Raw genomic sequence first — 18227 nt, forward strand, 5'->3', positions numbered from 1 at the left:
TGAATTAATGTTTTCTAGAGACATAAAACCATGAAAGCAGCCATCCATTGTACCACTAAGGTCAGACTCTGAGAAGAGGAGGTCAGAGCTGAAAATTGTTGCTGGACTGAACGCCCATTTCTTTCATGGCTGGGTTGAGATAGGGCCATCTTCCACAGTTTGTAAAATTGGTTGGCAGCTGATGGGTAGCACACCAACCTAGCACTACTTTAAGGTACAGGTCGACTCACTTGGTTTTCATTAAATGCAGCATGTATCCTCTTTTTCCTCCCTTGTTCTCTCTTCTACAGGGGATCAGTGTATGGGCCTTAATAGCAACGATCATACTTATCTCCAACAGTATGAGTGACATTCAGAGGCTGATAACCTGTTTCAAGAGGCCTGCCTCCCCGGTGACCATATTAGACATCACGGAGACTTTGTACTGTATGGCGGTACTGCTGCATGCCATGAGAGAGAAGGGGATTAAGATTAGTAACAGGTGAAAAACAAATGGGGGAGAGAGGGAAAGGAGGGAGGAATTAAATTCTAAAGCTGAGAGAACCAAGTTTGTATGTTTGAAAATTTTCAGCCTTGTCTTTCATTTAGTGAAAGCCTCCTTTAAACATGCGGAATGGAGTTAGAACATCAGGAGATTTTAATGATTTTTCTTTTGACTGTGGTATAGTATACTGGACATTGGCCCAAAGATTGAAGAACAAGTTCTAGTTCTGACTTTTATTATGTGACTTTGCCAATCTCTCTCAGGTTATACATTTGTAAATAGAAAAACAGTATTTTCCCCTGCTACATGTCTTTTTTTTTTTTTTTTTTTCATTTTCATTTTTTCCCTGTCTGCTGTCTCATATTTTATACCTTCAGATATGCTTAGGTCTGCCTAAAATCTTCATTTGATTATGCTACCTCCTTAAACTGTTCTCTTGTATTTGTAACCTCTATTATCCTTTTACTGCCAGACTTCTGGGAGAAAATTATTTTATACTCACTGCTTCTTTTTTTTTCTTACTATTATTTCCTAAAATTTACAATTTTTAAAATGAAGTTATCATACACAAATATAGACACTTTAGTACTGTCATATTTGAGATTTAACAAAAGGGTATAATCTGAGGCAGATCTCTGCCCGAGATATCGTTTGTTAGTATGGTCATGCTACTATAAGTAAATGGTCAATGGATTACCTCCATTGTAGGTTTTGTGGAGTGTAGAACAGGGTAGATGGCATCATGGGATTAAAAGCAACATGAATGGGTACAGAACTGAGGGCAGGAAACAATATGATTGATTGGACATTTGGTAATGGAGGCTAACAATGACCTTCTTTCTCTCATGAGACCAAGAAGTGCTCTTTGTTTGAGAATAGGGACCTACCCTAAAATGCAAACCAGACTTTTTTTTTTTTAAAGGAAATGTCTGACACTGGACGGGCTTTTTTTTTTTTTTTTTTTTTTTTTTCTTTTTTTAAAATTTCAATAGTTTTTTATTTTTCTAATTATATATGAAGATAGTTTTCGGCATTCATTTTTGTCAGATTTTGAATTCCAACTTTTTTCTCCCTCTCTTACCTTCCTCCTTCCCAAGGCAGAAAGCAAACTAGTATAGGTTATACATGTACAATAATTTTAAACATATTTCCATATTAGTCATGTTCTAAAAGGAAAATCTGAACAAAAGGGAAAAAACATGAGGAAAAATAAAAGAAAAGGTGAAAATACTGTGTTTTGATCCACATTCAATTTCCATAGTTCTCTCTCTCTCTCTGGCTGAACATGGCATTTTCCATCCCAAGTCTATTGGAATTATCTTAGATCACTGTATTGTTGAGAAGAACTAAGTATATCATAGTTGATCATCACATTATCTTGCTGGTGCTGTGTACTATGTTCTCCAGGTTCTGCTCACTTCATAAATCAGCCTGTTCATTTCTTATAGAACAATAATATTCCATTACATTCATATGTCATAACTGATGGGCTTCCTCCCAATTTCCAATTCCTTGCCACCACAGAAAGAGATGTTACAAACATTTTTGCACGTGTGGGTCCTTTTCTCCCTTTTATAATTTCTTTGGGATACAGAACCAGTAGTAATACTGCTGGATCAAAAGATACACATAGTTTGATAGCCCTTTGGGCTAAATTCCAAATTGTTTTCCAGAATGGTTAGATCACTTCACAAGTCCACCAGTAGTGCATTAGTGTCCCAGTTTTCCTACATCCCCTCCAGTATTTATCATTACCTTTTCCTGTCATCTTAGCCAGTCTGATTAGTGTGAGATGGTACCTCAGAGTTGTTTAATTTGCATTATTCTAATCAAGTGATTTAGAGCATTTTTCCATATGACTTTAGATAGCTTTAATTTCTCCATCAGAAAATTATCTGTTCATATTTTTTGACCATTAACTGGGGAATGACTTATATATAAATTTGACTCAGATTTTTATATATTTGAGAAATTATCAGAAATACTGGCTGTAAAACTTGTTTGCAGCTTTCTGCTTCTGTTGTAATCTTGGCTACATTGGTTTTGTTTGTGCAAAATCTTTTTAATTGAATGTAATCAGAATTATCCATTTTGCATTTCATAATCAAATCAGATATCCTTGAAGGAGAGTTTTATTGATGGCTTATTAAAAATTTATTGAAATTTTTTATTTTCAAAACATATGCAAGGATAATTTTTTCAATATTGATCCTTGAAAAACCTTGTGTTTCAACTTTACCCCTCCTTCCCCTCGATGGCATATTATTCAATATATGTTAAACATGGTAAAAATATTTGTTAAATCCAATATAGGCATACATATTTATACAATTATCTTGCTGCCCAAGAAAAATCAGATCAAAAAGTAAAGAAAAGAAATTAAATTCAAGCATACTACAACAAAAAAGAGTGAAAATGCTATGTTGTGATCACCCTCAGTTCCCACAGTTCTCTCTCTAGGTGTAGATGGCTGTCATCATCAGAAGATCATTGGGACAGGCCTGAATCTTCTCGTTGTTGAAAAGAGCCCATATGATGGCTTTTTTTGGGGGTACCTCTTTCACTTTCTACTAACTCCAGTTCTTTTCTTAGAACCACCTCCTCCATTTAACCAAACAAGTATAGTCAATCAAAATGTAAGTGCATTTATGTCTGAAAATAAGTTACATTTTTTAAAATAAAAATTTAAAAAGCAACTTCTACTCCTCCTGTCTTCATTCCTTTATAGCTAACCTTTTCCCTTTGTCCAAACAGTCAGACAAAAAACCTCAATTTGAAAATGTCCAAAACAATTATGTCTCAATGTATGCCCTCACCTCTGTTGAGTCTTCTAGAATCATGGTTGGTCATTGTGATCATCAAAGTTCTTAAGTCTTTCAAAGTTTATTGTCTTTACAAAATTGTTATTGTATAAATTATCCTCTTACTTCTGCTTATTTCATTCTGCATCATTTTAAATAAGTCCCCTCAGGTTTATCTGAAACCATCCCATTCTTTATTTCTTACAGCATGATATTATGAAATGTCCAATGTGATGAAATACTTTGTTCAGCCATTCCCAAATTGATGAATATTTCCTCAGTTCCCAGTACTTTGCCACCACAGAGCTACTATAAATATTTTTGTACATATGAATCCTATTTGCTTTGATCTCTGGGCTGCCTTTTGGTCATAGTTCCAAATTTTTTTTTAAGAATGACTAGATGAGTCCACAGTTTTATCAAGAGTACTTGCTTTCTTACAGTCCCTTCAGCATTTTTTATTTTCCTTTTTTGTCAACTTTGCCAATTTGAAGGGTGTGGGATAGTAGGTACTTGGTAATATTAGCTCTTAATGTATTTGAGGTGGTGATTACTACCCTTGCCTTTTTTTTTTCTTTAAATTTCAACTAAATCTAATAGAATTTGTTCCAGTCCCTTATCTCAACTATATATTTGTGTCTTTCTGTTTCAAGTACATTTTACATACAACATATTGTTGAATTCTGCTTTCTAAGTCATTCCGCTGTCCTTCTATATTTATTTTCATTCTGTTGACATTCGCATTTATGATGCCATCCTGTTCTCATAGATTTTTTTTCTCTTTGTCTGCCAACCTGTCTTTATAAAGAAGGTGGCAAGCGAGGTTTGTCAGTGCTCTAGGTTTGGTATAATCTGATTCTTTTCCCCTTTGCCTCTCTTCTTTTTCTCTCACTCTGGGCTCAATAACTGGTTCTTATCCTTTATTTTAAGCCTCTGTTCAAATTCCATCCTCCTTTAGAAATTTTTTTTTTTTTGGTTTTTTTCAAGATTAATCCTTTCCTCTTTCTTTGTTCTCCTCTTTACTTCCTTTTTTTCGGTTGTGACATATATTTCTGTTTTAAACTGTATGTGTTTTCTCTCCTTTTACCAGTTTAGATAAATGAGGTTCAAATGTCCCCTTATCCTCTCATTTATTTCTCCCTGTTAAAGTTGTTGCCTACTTGTACCCTAATGATGTGAGATAAATTTTTCCATCTTTACTTTGTCTCCTCTCTTTTTATTCCTCTTTCCTTCCCTTTATATTCATCTTTTAAGTTCATAATATAATGGAACTACACTCAGACCTTGTGTCCAATTGAGTCATCTAAATAAACTTTCTCTAATGTGATTTCCTGATGGTCTTTTCTTAGGCTAAATGTTCCTTGGCATCCCTTTGTCCTACTTTTACCTGATTGATCCTCCTTAATTTTTTTTTTTTTTTTTTTTTTTGCTGGATTAGTCAGTAAGTTTTTAAATAAGGGCCTATGTTAGGGCATAACAACAAAAATAACCTGCCCTCAAAAAAATTTAAATTCTGTAATGGGAAGCAACTACAACAGACACATTTAATAAATTAGAGAAAGAAGCTATACCTGTGATTTACTTATTATAGGGAACTCCTGGATGAGGAAACCTTTACCAATGCAGATCATCACCTCTCTATTGTGTATGTAGGGAATTGTCTGGAACACCGTCTTCACAGAGCCAGTTTGTTTCAGAAGCATATTTGAACTCCGGTCTTTTTGCTCCTGGGATCAGGAATTTATATCATCTACCTTTTACATACATAACTACACAAAGTAAATGAGAGATAATATGTGTATATTGTTTGTAATACTCGCACCTGGAGGTTATTAAGTCAAACTTCTTGGAAGGTGAAACATTTGATCTGAGTTTTGAAAAGAGACTAAGGAACCTGTAAGAGACAGATTAGTAAGTCAACGAATGTTAAGTTGGGTACTAGTTGCTAATGATATGGTGATGAGAATGAAATGGGCCCTATTCCAGGAGCTTACTGAGGAAGGCCTGCCTGCCAGTCTGGGTTGGGGAGAGCACAATGTCGTGTGCCAAGGATCAAAGGCCAATTTGGCTGAAATGTAGGCTACACGAAGAAGAGAGTGCACAGTAAGCCTAGCAGTGCTGGATCCAGGCTGTGGAGCGCCTGATGGAGAGGCAGGCCTTCTTCCTGGAAGTGATAGACCCTGGAGGGTTTTGGTTGGGGGAGTGGCATGGTCAGATTTCTTCAACTAGGTCTCTCATGTAGAGGTCGGACTGGAAACAGCAACTTGAGGCAAGGAGAAACATCCTCAGAATTCGAGCAGTGGTCACGAGAATGGAAAGGAGGGAGAATTTGAGTGATGTTGTAGAGTGGGGATTTATAAGACATAAGAAGTAACTAAATATGGACATTGAGGCAGTGTGTCAGGAATCAAAGGCAGAATTGAAGTCTGGGTAACTAGGAGGATGATGAGGTTTTCTTTTTCCTTCAATGGTGTTCTCAACAAATATAGGGATGTTTAGAAGGGAGTGAATTTTTTGTGAAAAGATAAATTCTCTTTTGACTTGATTGAGATACGTATCATGATTGAGATACGTTTGATCCATCCAATTGAAAACCCCATAGGTCCTTTATGAGGTGACACTACAACTCGGGAGAGAAAACAGTGTTGGCACAAATCTGGGAGTTTAAATAGAGATGTGAGCTGTTAAGGTCATTCAGAATGTAAAAGCAAAAAGAATAGGATAGACTTTTAGGAGCAGACACTCAGGAACAGACTCAGTATGGCTGATAATCTAGCAATGGAGACTTTTCTCTCTCCCTCACCCTCCCCAGTCATAATGAGTCCTTAATGCCATTTTGTTTTGAAGTTTTAAATTATAAGGTGACAATATCTTTTTTTTTTTTTAATAGCCTTTTATTTACAGGTTATATGCATGGGTAACTTTACAGCATTAACAATTGCCAAACCTCTTGTTCCAATTTCTCACCTCTTACCCCCCCCCCTCCCAGATGGCAGGATGACCAGTAGATGTTAAATATATTAAAATATAAATTAGATACACAATAGTATACATGACCAAACCGTTATTTTGCTGTACAAAAGAATCAGACTCTGAAATATGGTACAATTAAGCATGAAGGAAATCAAAAATGCAGGTAGGCATAAATATAGGGATTAGAATTCAATGTAATGGTTTTAGTCATCTCCCAGAGTTCTTTCTCTGGGCATAGCTAGTTCAGTTCATTACTGCTCCATTGGAAATGATTTGGTTGATCTCCTTTGAGGATGGCCAGGTCCATCAGAACTGGTCATCATATAGTATTTGTTGAAGTATATAATGATCTCCTGGTCCTGCTCATTTCACTCAGCATCAGTTCGTGTAAGTCTCTCCAGGCCTTTTTGAAATCATCCTGTTGGTCATTTCTTACAGAACAGTAATATTCCATAATTTTCATATACCACAATTTATTCAACCATTCTCCAACTGATGAGCATCCACTCAGTTTCCAGTTTCTAGCCACTACAAAAAGGGCTGCCACAAACATTCGTGCACGGTGACAATATCTTGCAGTTGATATAGTTTCTTGCCTTTGAAAAATGCAGACTACTTTAAATGGGATTTCATTTCTAAATACCAACTACATGAAATGTATGTATGTTTTAAGACCCATTGAGATAAAAGAGAATTGGATGAAAGTCATCTAGGATGAGACTCATTTTGCATCCAATCTCCTTTCTAATACAGGTCCTTGTAACCTTTTGCCTATTTAGACTAGTAATATTGACACTAGCCTCTTTTTTTTTTTTTTTTTTTTTTTTTAAATTTAATAGCCTTTTATTTACAGGATATATACATGGGTAACTTTACAGCATTAACAGTTGCCAAACCTCTTTTCAATTTTCACCTCTACCCACCCCACCCCTCCCCTAGATGGCAGGATGACCAGTAGATGTTAAATATATTAAAATATAACTTAGATACACAATAAGTATACCTACAATAACGTTATTTTGCTGTACAAAGAATCAAGACTCTGAAATATTGTACAATTACTGAAGGAAATCAAAAATGCAGGTGGGCATAAATATAGGGTTAGAATTCAATGTAATGGTTTTAGTCATCTCCCAGAGTTCTTTTCTGGGCATAGCTAGTTCAGTTCATTACTGCTCCATTAGAAATGATTTGGTTGATCTAGATTTGCGAGAAGGCACTGATCCATCAGAACTGGTCATCATATAGTATTGTTGTTGAAGTATATAATGATCTCCTGGTCCTGCTCATTTCACTCAGCATCAGTTCATGTAAGTCTCTCCAGGCCTTTCTGAAATTATCCTGTTGGTCATTTCTTACAGAACAGTAATATTCCATAATATTCATATACCACAATTTATTCAGCCATTCTCCAACTGATGGACATCCATTCAGTTTCAGTTTTACCACTACAAAAGGCTGCCACAACATTCATGCACATACAGGTCCCTTTCCCTTCTTTATAATCTCTTTGGGATATAATCCCAGTAGTAACACTGCTGGATCAAAGGGTATGCACAGTTTGATAACTTTTGAGCATAGATCAAACTACTCTCAAAATGGTTGGATTAGTTCACAACTCTACCAACAATGCATCAATGTCCCAGTTTTCCGCATCCCCCCAACAATCATCATTATTTTTTCCTGTCATCTTAGCCAATCTGACAGGTGTGTAGTGGTATCTTAGAGTTGTCTTAATTTGCATTTCTCTGATTAATAATGACTTGGAGCATCTTTTCATATGACTAGAAATAGACACTAGCCTCTTAAATGGCATCTCTGCCTTCATTCCACTCCATTCTATCCTTCCCACAGCTATCAAAACGCTTTTTTTTTTACTGTGAAGATAAGACCATGTCATTCACCTGCTCAGAAACTGTTAATGTTTCCCTATTGCCTATAGAGAAAAACTTAAATACCTTTTCTGACTTTTGAAATCCATCCTGTAAATCCTGTGCTCATTTATGTCTTTCTCTAAGAAGTCTTCTCTGATCACCTTAAGTCAAAAAAGACCTCTTCTCCCTAAAGTTTTTTTAGACTATTTGCCTGGATATTCTGTTTTTCCTTTTTATCTTTTGCTTTGTATGTGCATTAGTGTGAAAGTTTTATCCAAAATGTCCTTCCCATTACCTTCAGTTAGATTTTAAGCCCCTGGAAAGTAGGCTCTGCCATTTTTTTTTTTTTATTATTATTATTGTGTCCCTGTTACCTATCACAGAGCCTGAAATTCAATAAACAAGCTTTTATTAAAACACTTGCTACGGAACAGTTCCTGCATCCCGAAAGTTTACATCGTACATAATATTCATTTAATAAATATTTGATAAAATTGTTGAATTTGTTGCATTTTTAGGTATAGAGTCTACATTTCAGATCTGTTTTATCACCAAGTTGTCTTGTAGTGTCATAGTGTATATTCTAGTTACGATTCCTAGAGGGCTTCATTTGTTTAGTTTTCCCTTTCATGGTTTTAGATAAAAATAAATACATTGTTTCTAGCATTATACTTCTGGCCAGATTTTTTTGTTGTTATTCAAATTTTTCAGGGTTTTTTTTTGATAGGTTTTGTTTTATTCTGCTGTGTGTTCAATGTTTTTGGCGGGGCATTTTGAAAATAGTACAATTTTGCATCATAACTAGAAAAAGAGTTAATATTAAGTATTTTATAGCACTTTAAATCTTTAAGGGATCTTAGAGAGCCTATCTAGCTAGACTTGTTTTTTTCAGTGAGAAAATTTAAGTTCAGAGGGGGCCAGTGACTTGCAGAATGGAGTCATAGGATCCAGGTCTTCTGGCTCCCAGACTTGAATAAATCAATTAATTGATTGTCTTTTTTTTTTTTTTTTTAAAATCAGGATTCATTACAACATCTCCTGTTGCCTATACCTTCAAGAAAATTCGAGATTTCAGGCAATTGGGGTCAAAGAGGAAACTCCCACTATGCAAGGGTAAATATTTTTTTCATATTGAAAGGATTTTAATGTCAGTATATGTTCACAAGCCTGCTGCCTATCTGCTTGTGTGTGTGTCTATGTGTGTAGAATCTGTGTATGTTATTATTTTCAATCCCTTCCTTTTTTAGTTTTTCTCTATTGATTTCAGGAAGAAAGTGATCATTCAGTTAACACATGAACAGAAAAAAATCCTGAACCACGAGATCAAACCTCTCCAAGTGATGAAAATTATGGCTTTTGCAGGTTAGAGAATTTGCTTTCCAATCTTCCCTTTCTTTTTGCCCCACCCATGCCTTCCAAATTTAAGTATGCAGTCATGTATGTATTCTGTACTCTCTTTTATGTGGAAGATAGAGATCTGTGTGAATGGATTTGTAATTCCTATACAGCCCCATTATTAGTTGTGGGGTGGGAGTCTGTATTTAAGACTAATCTGCTCTCTCCATTTCATTTTTGGTTCCAATCTTAATGATTTGGGATACGTTAGCACTGACATAGATCTGATTCTTCTAATGTGGTAATATTCATAGAAATCAAATTTATGAAAGTAGATGAGCAATTTAGTTACCTTTTTTATCTTACATTTTCAATTTCTTTTTATCTACTTGCTATTTTGCTGTCCCTTCTGTGGATGTACCCCTTTCTAAACTCTACCACTTTAAAGCCCTAATTTCTTTAGTCTTATCTCTTATCCAAGTTCCTTTTCAAGGTCTTTTTTGTACTCCATAGTTGTTAAGTCCTCTCTCCGCTAAAATAACTATATTTATCTGTATACATGTCCTTAATACAATGTAAACTCTATTCAGGTTTGTGCTGGACCCAACTTTAAGCCAATAGTTAAATTTTTAGAGTGAGTATTTATACCATGGACATTGGCAAATGCTACATATCAGGGATTGATTTATTGTATTGCTGATTTTGTAGACTTAAGGTGGTAATGTTTTTCTGGCATTTTCTTCAGTTTCCTATATTCCCTTTTTGTTTATATTTGTTAATTTATCCAAAACTGAAACATTAAAGTCTCCTATCACAGTTGTATTACTTTCTGTGACTTTTTGTGACTAGATAATATTTTCTTTATGAATTTGGATGCTAAGTTTATTACTGATATTGGCCTGTTAGCTGTGATTCCTTTCAGCATATTTTCCTTGTCTATCCCTTTTTATTTTATTTTTTTGAATGCTTATTTTTACTTTGTCAGATAGCAAGTTTGTAATTCCTTTTTTTTATTTTTTTTTTTAAATTTTCTCTACTCCCTGGTTTTATCTTGTGTGTATGCCTTTTGTTTTTTAAATGTTTTTTTATAAGCATCATGTTTTGTATGATTTTGTTTTCTTATCCAATCTGTCACTCATTTTCATTTTATTGGATTGTTTAATCCATTAACATTTTCCTTCATTTGTCTCTTAATATATTTTCCCAGACAAGGTTTTTTTTTTTCCCCCCCTGCTGTAAGCATAGTACTATTTTCCTTCAGTTACTTTGTTTCTTTTTGGCTCTTCTTCTGATTTCCTTCTTGTTTGTAATCTCTTTTCCTTTAGAGTGTTCCTAATTAGTTTCCTTTTTTCTCTTGCTTTTACCTGTTTATATACTTTTTTCCTCACTTTTTTCCTTTTAGTCAAGTAAATTTCTCTTATTTACTCTTCCCTTCAACTTGTCCCGTTCGTTTTTTAATTTCCTTTTTTGGTGCTCCTTTCCAAAAATAATTTTTCTTATTCTTCATTACCTGTCCTCTTTTTCTATCTACTTTAGACTCTTATCCTCTGATTCATGACTCCTATGATAATTTGGTCTCTCTCTCTATTCTCTGTATACCTCTTGTAATCAGAATGGCCAAAGTAGTAATTTCCGGCTTTTACCTCTAAGTAGTTTTGCCCCTGTTACATAGAGCTGGCCCCATGGTTCCCCTTTTCCCATTGTGCCTCACCCTTAAAACAGTGCTGCTTATGTAGGTATCAGAGGAGACTGCCCTATGGGAGAGTTCCTCTCCCTTCACATTGCCCTTCATCCATCACATGATTACACAGCCCACTGCTCATCTCTACCCTCTGCCAGTTACTTTTTTTCCTACCTTTGCTTCAAAACCTCTTAGTCTATGCTTTCCCACTCCTCCAGGTGCCACCTACTCAAAGGACTTGTAGCTTCTCCCTTCTGAGGTGGGAAGAATGGACTTTTCAAGAATCAATTCTCCCCAGACCACACCCAGTACAAGGTCCCCATTTCCTTTCACTGACTTATTTTATTTTTTTAAACCCATAAGAGCATTCATTAATGAAACAAGATGGGACATCTTGTTTCTGGAACATCCAGGAGACCAGTGTCACTGGATAAAAATTACATATTAGGGAGTAAGATATTAAAAAAATTGTGTGGGTGTGTGGGTGGATTATGAAGGGTTTTCAATCTCAGAGCATTTTGTGTTTGCTCCTGGAGGCAATAGGAAGCCACTGTGGTTTATCGAGTGGAGGGTGATATAATCAGACCTGCATTGTAGGAATATCACTTTGGTAGCTGAATGGAGCATGTCTTGGGATGAGAGAGCCTGGAGGCAGATCCACCAGCAGACTCTAGTTAAAGTCCTGGTGTCAGGAGTTAGATGGCTTTGTCAACAGCTTGGGGAGATAGGGAGAAGTCCATGATGGCTCTTGAATTAACCTAGTTGGTGTTAACTTTACTGGAAAAATAGGAAGGGAGAAGAGTTTATGAGGAGAATGAGTTCTGTTTTAGACATAATAAGTTTAAGATGTTTCCTGACATCTACTTTGAAATACCTGAAAGGCAGTTGGAAATGTGAGATGGGAAGTATCCCTTGAAATTCAGGTCACATAAGTAGATTTGGAAATCAGCAGCAAAGATTGATATGTCAGTCCATGGGATGAGATAGATCAACAAGTGAAATAGCAGGGACTGAGGGCCACTTGGTGAGAGGGTGTGATCTTGAGAAGGATCCAGCAATGGAGACAGAAGAAATAATCAGAGAAAGAGGGAGTTCATGACAAAGTGCCTCAGTTTTCATTGGAAAACATGAAGTGAGGCTCTTAGTTGAGAGAGTGGAGGGAGGGAGGGGAACTATTAGGAAGTTTGAGGAGGAATGCAGTAATGTGTTGTGATAAGTCTGCCATTGAGAGAAACTGAAACAAAAGTCTGAGATAAGCTATTGGCAAAGCTAGAAATTATCAGTCATAGAGACAGTGATCCCTCAGTGATCAAAGACCCTCCTTTGCAGTTAGAGCAGGCTCAGTCTCAGTTGTGTGCATTTTCTCCTCTCTAGTCTCTTGCAAACATTTTTGCCAAGGCTTATACAAAATAAAATAAATCCAAAGCTAAACCTAGAAATTGGTTGTAGTGATGACCAAAACTCAAGTTTTAATCAGTTAATAATCAGTTTCACAATTTACCCTTTGATTCTTGATTACTGTTTTATATTTGTAGTTTGAAAAACACATTTACCCTTCTCTTTTTCAAAGTATACTTTTTCGGTTTTAGAAAAAATTCTTTCAGTTCCATATTCTACTGAGTATTCGGGATTTGTGGTTTTGATTAATATTTTAGTTTTGGAAAATTTGACTTCTACCAAGGTCAGAAATCCTTGTTTCGTATTTTTATCAATAATAGTTTCTCGTCAAAGTCAGCAAAATAGCCAATGGCTATTTTCCTGGAAATGGACAAAATGATCAGTAAAAACTATTATCCATAGGTAATGGAGGTGTTGGGATTGTCAGGACTGTAGTGGTAAGATCACAATTTTTGTGAATTGGTTCATATAATTTTGTCTAATAGCAGAGTAACTACTAACAGACTGTTGAAATGGGAGAGAAGGCATTATGGACAAAAGACTTAAGTTAGAGGTCTGTGTTGAAGTCCCCAAAAAGTGACATAAGCCACAATACCACCTGGACCAGCATTTTGATAACATATTACATTATTAGGACTACAAAAAAAGAACCACCAGGACACCAGCTGATATAAGTTAGAACAAATGAATGGTAATCCTAATAGTAAGGAAGTGGAAATGCAGGCAGGAAGGAAGGTTGGCTATCTGAAGCTCAAGTGTTTCACCAGTGGGAAGCACTATTGGCTCTTACGTTTGGAAACTTTATGGCCTTATTGATGAAATTGCAGATGTTGACTTTCTTTTTGGCAATTCTGGTATAGGAGAGGTTAAGAAGAGGTCATCGACATACTGAATCAAAGTGGAACCTTTTAAAGCAATGGAAGCTAGATCTTTTTGTAACGACTTGGAGAAGATGGAGCTTTCTATAAACTTTTTTTTTCTCACTTTTTTTTTTTTTAATAATTATAACTTTTTATTGACAGAACCCATGCCAGGGTAATTTTCTTTTTTTTAACAACATTATCCCTTGCACTCACTTCAGTTACGATTTTTTCCCTCCCTCCCTCCACTCCCTTCCCCCAGATGGCAAGCAGTCCTATACATGTTAAATATGTCACCGTTCTATAAAACTCTTAAGGAGTACAGGTCCACTGTGTATTTTCTTTTTCTTTTTTTTTTTAAAATTTTTAATAGCTTTTTATTTACAAGTTTATGCATGGGTAATTTTACAGCATTGACAATTGCCAAACCTTTTGTTCCAATTTTTTCCCTCCTTTCCCCCACCCCCTCCCTAGCAGGGTGACCAATACATGTTAAATATGTTAAAGTATAAATTAAATACAATATAAGTATACATGTCCAAACAGTTATTTTGCTGTACAAAAAGAATCGGACTCTGAAATAATGTACTATTAGCCTGTGAAGGAAATAAAAAATGCAGGAAGGCAAAAATATAGGGATTGGGAATTCAATGTAATGGTTCTTAGTCATCTCCCAGAGTTCTTTTGCTGGGTGTAGCTGATTCAGTTCTTTACTGCTCCATTGGAACTGATTTGCTTTATCTCTTTGCTGAAGATGGCCAGGTCCATCAGAATTGATCATATTGATGATCAGAATTGATAAGTACTGTTGTTGAAGTATATAATGATCTCCTGGCCCTGCTCGTTTCACTCAGCATCAGTTCATGTAAGTCTCTCCAGGCCTTTCTGAAATCATCCTGTTGGTCATTTCTTACAGAACAGTAATATTCCATAATATTCATATACCACAATTTATTCAGCCATTCTCCAACTAATGGGCATCCACTCAGTTTCCAGTTTCTGGCCACTACAAAGAGGGTTGCCACAAACATTCTTGCACATACAGGTCCCTTTTCCTCCTTTAAGATCTCTTTGGGATATAAGCCCAGTGGCATATAGCACTGCTGGGTCAAAGGGTATGCACAGTTTGATAACTTTTTGAGCATAGTTCCAAATTGTTCTCCAGAATGGCTGGATGTATTCACAATTCCACCAACAATGTATTAGTGTCCCAGTTTTCCCACATCCCCTCCAACATTCTACATTATCTTTCCCTGTCATCTTAGCCAATCTGACAGGTGTGTAATGGTATCTCAGAGTTGTCTTAATTTTCATTTCTCTCATCAACAGTGATTTGGAACACCTTTTCATATGACTAGAAATAGTTTTAAATTCTTCATCTGAAAATTGTCTGTTCATATCCTTTGACCATTTATCAATTGGAGAATGACTTGAATTCTTATAAATTAGAGTCAGTTCTCTATATATTTTGGAGATGAGGCCTTTATCAGAACCTTTAGCTGTTAAAAATGTTTTCCCAGTTTATTGGGGATAGCAGATTTTAAAAGTCTAATATTAGTGGATGAATTAGCCCATAGAGCATCAGGAATATCTGGTAGAAAATTTTTATGTAAGATAAGATTAATCTGGGAATAAGAGAATAAAATCATCTTCATAGATCAGTTAATACAGAGATCATGGAATCAGAATCTTTACAGAATTGAGGAGATGGATAATTTCCAAAAAGACAAGAAGTTTACACAAAAAACTCACACTAACAGATTAACAGGCACCTTAGGCATTAATAAAAAATAATGTTGTACTGAAAGAGGGCCCATAGTGACAGTTTGTAGTGATTAACATAGGAACATCTTGGAGTGTTCCCTTAATTCCTATAACTGCTCAAAATCTGATAGGAATATACTGAAAACTTGGTATTGGATTTAAGATTGAATTAGAGGCACCAGAGTCAATCAAAGAATCAGAAGAAATATTCCCAACCTCAGGAGTAATATGGAGAGAGGCACAGACATGGATAATGGGCAAGGATTTACAATCCAGAATAAAGAGGTCTTCAGTATCATCCATTGCCCCTGTCATTTCCTTTCATGCTAAAGGTTCTCTTAGGAGTCTTGACAATTCTCTCAGGGGCCTTGCAAACCCATCTCTTGAGAGTCTGGCAGACCCAATGTTATTTGGGAAATAAGGAGTACCAAAGTTCTCTCTACTTTGAAAACACAGATGACACATCATTGTTTGACCATCTCTTCTAAAATATCTTCTTTTATGGCAATAAAAATATACAATTACTGAACAAGTTCTGGTATATCAATGTAATGGAATACTATTGTCCTATAAGACATGATGAGCAGGTAGTTTCACAGAAAATTGGAAAGACTTTACATGAACTGATGCTGAATAAAGTGAGCAGAACCAGGAGAACTTTGTACACAGTAACAGCAACATAGTGTGATGATCAACTATAATGAATTTTGCTCTTTTCAGAAATAGTGATCCAAGACAGTTCCAAAATACTTGTTGGAAACTGCCATCCACATCCAGAAAAAGAAATATGGAATCCAAATGTAGATTGAAGTTAATGCTTTTCATTTTTAAAAATTTATTTTTTGTTTTTTCTTTCTCATAGTTTTCCCCTTTAGCTCTGATTCTTCTTTCATAACATGACTAATATGGAAATATATTTATTATGATTGTACATATATATCCTATATCTGATTGCTTGCTGTCTTGGAGAGGGAAGGGAAGGAGGGGAAAAAAAATTTGGAACTCAAAATCTTACAAAGATGAATGTTGAAAACTATATAATTGGACAAAAAAATACTCTTAAGTGAAAAAAATACCATCTCATGAGATGAAATCAGGATTGTTTTGGTAATTGTTAAAAAGGATGGAGCTTCTTTTTTGGGTTTTTCCTTTGGGGTCTTTTCATCTTTGTCCCTAATGAGTGATGGCTTTGAGTTGACTTTTTTTTTTTTTCCCAATGCCATCCCAGGCAGGTCTTGTGAAAAAAATTACAAATATCTTGATGAAATTGATTTAACAAAACCTGAATTAACTGTTCTGGCATCTCTAGGGTTAAGTTAATCTAAACCTGCGTATATTTGCACTTTTATATAGTTTGCTTATAAAAGCAGTTGGGAGTTGTTATCTGCTTGGGTAGTTCCTGAAACTTACTCCAGTTATTTGGATATGCTGCACAGTTATCCATTGCTGTATCCAAAGTGTCCCTAGCTTGTGTCAACTTAGCAAAATCACCTAGTCATCAGGATCCCAGAGTGGGTCTTGTAAGGGCCAATTGGTAAGCTTTCCCTATCTGTGGGACATAAGCTTGTAGGAATCTGTTGTATATATTTTATATATATATAGTATAACAATTTGCTGTCTTCAGGTGAAAGTAAAATGTCCATTAACTTTCCAATGGTATCATACCTCTAAGACAGGGGTCCTCAAACTATGGCCGGGGGCCAGATGCTGTAGCTGAGAAAGATTATCTCTCTCACCCAGGGCTATGAAGTTTCTTTATTTAAAGGCCCACAAAACAAAGTTTTTGTTTTTACTATAGTCCGGCCCTTCAACAGTCTGAGGGACAGTGGACTGGCCCCCTATTTAAAAAGTTTGAGGACCCCTGCTCTAATAAGAGCCTAAAATTGATTAATAGCAGCTGCAGAATGCTCATCAAATTTGGGGGTGCACTTTCCCCCAGGTGCGAAATCAAGAGGTACTTAAACAGATGATGATTTCTAACAATAATTAAACTTCTATTAGTGATATCCAGAACAAGCTTGTCTTGAAGGGGAAAATGTCAGAAGACTAGTTATTCCCCAGGGGAGCCACAAGAAGTTAGATTTCCTATAGCAGCATTATTAGTTAGGTCCTTGAATAGGCACTAAGCCGGTAGGCCTTTCTCTATTCACAGGTGGAGTGAAATTCTTTTAAATAAAAAAATAAATTAGAGGAGCAAATGAAGAAAGAGCAGGAGGAGGAGGAAGAAGAGGAGAAAGAGGAAGAGAAGGAAGAGGAGGAGGAGGAAGAGAAGGAAGAGGAGGAGGAGGAGGAGGAAGAGAAAGAGAAAGAGGAGGAGGAGGAAGAGAAGGAGGAGGCTGAGTGGAAGGAGGATAAGATAGAATAAGATAGAAGAGGGATTTTTGTTGCTGTAGCCAAGATTTGTGAGTAAGAGATGCCAGTACAATGAGGAAACCAAATTATCACTCTTTGCCGACAATATGATGGTATACTTAGAGAACCCCAGAGATTCTACTAAAAAGTTATTAGAAATAATCCACAACTTTAGCAAAGTTGCTGGTTATAAAATAAACCCACATAAGTCATCAGCATTCTTATATATCACTGACAAAACCCAGCAGTTAGAGTTACAAAGAGAAATTCCATTTAAAATAACTACTGATAATATAAAATATTTAGGAATCTATCTGCCAAGGGAAAATCAGAAACTTTATGAGCAAAATTACAGACTACTTTTCACACAAATTAAGTCTGATCTAACAATTGGAAAAATATTAAATGCTCTTGGATAGGGCGAGCAAATATAATAAAGATGACAATATTACCTAAACTAATCTATTTATTTAGCACTATACCAGTCAGACTCCCAAAAAACTATTTTAATGACCTAGAAAAAATAACAACAAAATTCATATGAAAAAACAAAAGGTCAAGAATTTCAAGGGAATTAATGAAAAAAAAAATCAAATGAAGGTGGCTTAGCTGTACCAGATCTAAAATTATATTATAGAGCAGCAGTTACCAAAACCATTTGGTATTGGCTAAGGAATAGATTAGTTGATCAGTGGAATAGGTTAG

At 35.7% G+C, this 18227-nt stretch overlaps 1 protein-coding gene across 4 annotated transcripts in view; it reads left to right on the top strand.

The window, feature by feature from the left end:
• The window catches only part of FBH1 (F-box DNA helicase 1), a 93215-nt gene that overhangs the window by 30451 nt on the left and 44537 nt on the right, over positions 1 to 18227 (top strand). For all 4 annotated transcript variants that reach the window (XM_023504663.2, XM_023504662.2, XM_003771368.3 and 1 more), the window contains exons 6-8: positions 291 to 481; positions 9153 to 9245; positions 9400 to 9494. In XM_023504663.2, the coding sequence (XP_023360431.1) occupies positions 291 to 481; positions 9153 to 9245; positions 9400 to 9494 (379 nt within the window). The remainder of the gene's footprint in view (positions 1 to 290; positions 482 to 9152; positions 9246 to 9399; positions 9495 to 18227) is intronic.

The sequence above is a fragment of the Sarcophilus harrisii genome, chromosome 5 (genome assembly GCF_902635505.1).
Source record: "Sarcophilus harrisii chromosome 5, mSarHar1.11, whole genome shotgun sequence".
In the NCBI taxonomy this organism is placed as follows: domain Eukaryota; kingdom Metazoa; phylum Chordata; class Mammalia; order Dasyuromorphia; family Dasyuridae; genus Sarcophilus; species Sarcophilus harrisii.